Below are 2,924 nucleotides of genomic sequence, written 5' to 3'. Positions count from 1 at the left end.
GGCTGGGGCACCTGGGGCCTGGCTAACACACCTGGGGCCTGGCTGGGGCACCTGGGGCCTGGCTAACACACCTGGGGCCTGGCTGGGGCACCTGGCCACCATCATCTGAGCAGCCTCAGCCAAAGTCATTGGCCAGAAATGGCCAATGTGTGTGCTCAGAGAGTTCAATTTCTCAGCTAATAACCACAGCACGTGACACAGCAGATGCCCACACGGACTCACGATTTAAACGTCTGAATGTCAGACCTGGGCGAGCGAAGCCAGCATCCTGAGGAGAGGAGGCACTGAATCTCATAGCTGTGAGCCGAGTCACCCTGGGCTGGTTACTTAAAGGAGCTGGTTTGTTCTGAGACTTCTGAATGTCTCACGGCTCCTCAGGGCTCAGATGCAGTTTTGGGGGGTCGGTAAGAGGAACCCTAGCTCGCCAGCTCTCTAGTGGGAGGGGGAACTGGCTGGTCCGCCCTCCATAGCGCTGAGGCCAGAGGCAGAGTCTCCGCGGCCTGGCAGGGAGCTTGGCCGCCCTCCCTGGAGCACCTGTGCCAGGTGTGGGCACCTGCCTCCGTGCAGAGCCCTGGGTCCAACACGTGAAACGCCTCGGGGCACCGGGAGCAGGCCTCTCTCCTCGCAGAAGCCGGGAATAGAAGTGTTTCTCCTATTAGGGAAAACGCTGCCACTGAATCTGTTGAGTTGGAAGGACATTCCGTCTGTCCTGTTCCCCCGACTCTTGATGACAAGGGGCAGTAGCTTCCAGCACAGGGAGAGGACACGAAGGCCGAGGAGGTGCATTATCTAGGTGTCCACACCCACCTGCGGGTGCTGACTCCCCAGTGCCATGTTCAGAAGCAAACACTGCACCTGGCAAGCCTTGCTGCTTCCACAGAGCACGGCGAGCTGCTTGGGCCCACCCTGACTGGGCCCTCGGGCCACGGCCACTCTCCTGCCCTGTCCTCTGGGCTTCGGCAGAGATAGAGGCTATTCTGGCCCGAGCACGGGACCGTGTTCTGAGGGGACAGGCTCTGAGTTACTACGCTCGGCAGAAATGTCTTCCTGTTGAGGCCCAACAGCGACACTCGAGGGAGACTGAGGTCCCAGGTGGAGGACAATGGCTGAGTGACCAGACAGGCTCCCTGGAGGGGCTTGGGCCGCTCCTCAAAAACAGACCCAGCCTACCCATGGCGCCTATCGGTCAGAAGCTTGCACGGGACTTCGGGGCCAGGGGCTTACTCTGCGTGGCTCTCAGACGTGCGGTCCCGAAGGGAGCACAAGACGGCAGCGAGCAGGAGGTCCGGCTTTAGACGGTCAGGGTGACGGTCTCCGCTTCTTCTGCTTTGGCGGCCCCAGTGACGACTGACTGTGTAAGGCTGACTTTGTAAACCTCAAAAGCGACTGAAAAGAGGGGTGTGTGGTGTTCCGGGGCGCGGCAGGGAGCGCGCACCGAGCCGGTGTCTGCGGCCCACGCGGCAGCTGAGTCCAGGCACAGACGACGGAGACACTTGAGGGCTTTAGCGAACTGGAAAACTGGTGAACGCCACCGGCCATCTCCGGGAAAGGAGCCTTGTGTGTGAGGATGAACAAACAGCCTTTTCCAAAAAGTGCCACGAGTTCTCGCAGGCTCGGGGACAAGGTCTTCGCCTCGGCGACGTTTACTGGGAGCTGGGCCTGCAGGTCAGTGGGTCCACAGCCTGCTGGCCGGCCTGACCCGGGAGAGCTGCCAGCACCGTCTCCTCCCCTCTCCTGCCCATCTGTCCTGCTGTCTCCCCCACAGAAAGACCTCAGCTCCAGGACCTCAGACTCCAACCTCCCCCGCACCCCAGGAGCCCCACAGCGCAACTCCCAGGCCTGTGGCGGCCTGGGGGTGCAGGCCCCGCTCCCCCAGCCAGGCTCCCTTCTGCGGTCCTCGCTGCAGGAGGGCGACTCCCGGGGCCGGGGAAGGAGGTGGACTGAGCACGCCGTGGGCAGCAGCGGGCAACGGCGCCCTCCGCGCCAGGCTCACCCCGCCACTCATCTCCCTCTGTCGGGGAGGACTCTTGAGTGCCACACGAGGAGGAGGCGCCCATGGGTGCTGTTTTCGCCTCTAGCACGGACGGACGCAACAGGCCCAGCGCCGGGTCCTGGGGGGCTGCGCCGGGTCCTGGGGGGCTGCGCCGGGCTTTCCTCCCAGCAGGGCCTGCGGGGCGGGGCGTGGTCCTCCCTGGCCGCAGCACAGCCCCGAGAAGCTGACGGCTGCACTCGGTCTGGGAGGCCGGAGCCAGTGGGGCTTCACGGCACCCCACGGCCACACGCGCCTGCGCCCTGCCCTGAGCCCCGAGCCAGAGCAGCCGGCATGTGGGGAGACCCCGCGGTGACCGGCCCCTGCTGCCCGATGATGCCGGGGGCAGCCCCAACCCCACCGGCGCCGCCCCCTCCCGGGCTGTGCTCTCGCAAGGCCCCGGCCGGTGGGGCCAGCGCGGCCTTTCCCGGGGGGCTCCGCCTGGGCCTGGGGACGGGGGAGCTGCACCGAGCAGGGCCGGTGCCGGGCGCTGGGGCCGAGCCCCCCACTGTACCTGTACAGATGAAGCTGGAGAGCCCCCCGTAGATCACCTCGTCGTTGTCGGGCAAGATAAACGGACATCTGGTCTGAACCTCCAGACAGTATTGCTTGCAAGGGATTGTCTTTCTGCAGTTCGACTGTGCGACTTCAAAGTACTGGGAACACAGCCAGGCTTTGTAGACGATCTGGAGAAAAGAGAGAGGAAATCAAAACTGGGGGCGTGATGACAGGCTGCTGGCGCTCCTGAAGGACAGACTGTCCCGCCAGCGGACCCAGGGAGCCTCACAGCCGCACAAAGCCTGCCCGCCAGGTGCAGCAGCTAGAGCCTTTGCAAAGCACGATGGGGCCCTAAGAGCGTGCACAGGGGTGGTCGCGGCGTTTGGGGGGTACAGCT

The 2,924-nt window shown here is 64.4% G+C and overlaps 1 protein-coding gene across 1 annotated transcript in view; it reads right to left on the bottom strand.

Annotated features, from left to right (window-relative positions):
• FAM155A (family with sequence similarity 155, member A) overlaps positions 1-2,924 on the bottom strand; it is a 301,604-nt gene that overhangs the window by 14,330 nt on the left and 284,350 nt on the right. Inside the window, exon 3 of the mRNA XM_012723153.1 lies at positions 2,544-2,715. Coding sequence (XP_012578607.1) covers positions 2,544-2,715 — 172 coding nt within the window. The remainder of the gene's footprint in view (positions 1-2,543; positions 2,716-2,924) is intronic.

This window comes from Condylura cristata, unplaced genomic scaffold (assembly GCF_000260355.1).
Source record: "Condylura cristata isolate star-nosed mole 26May11 unplaced genomic scaffold, ConCri1.0 scaffold00010, whole genome shotgun sequence".
NCBI classification, from domain to species: Eukaryota; Metazoa; Chordata; class Mammalia; order Eulipotyphla; family Talpidae; genus Condylura; species Condylura cristata.
This window is presented reverse-complemented; position numbering and strand designations above follow the sequence as displayed.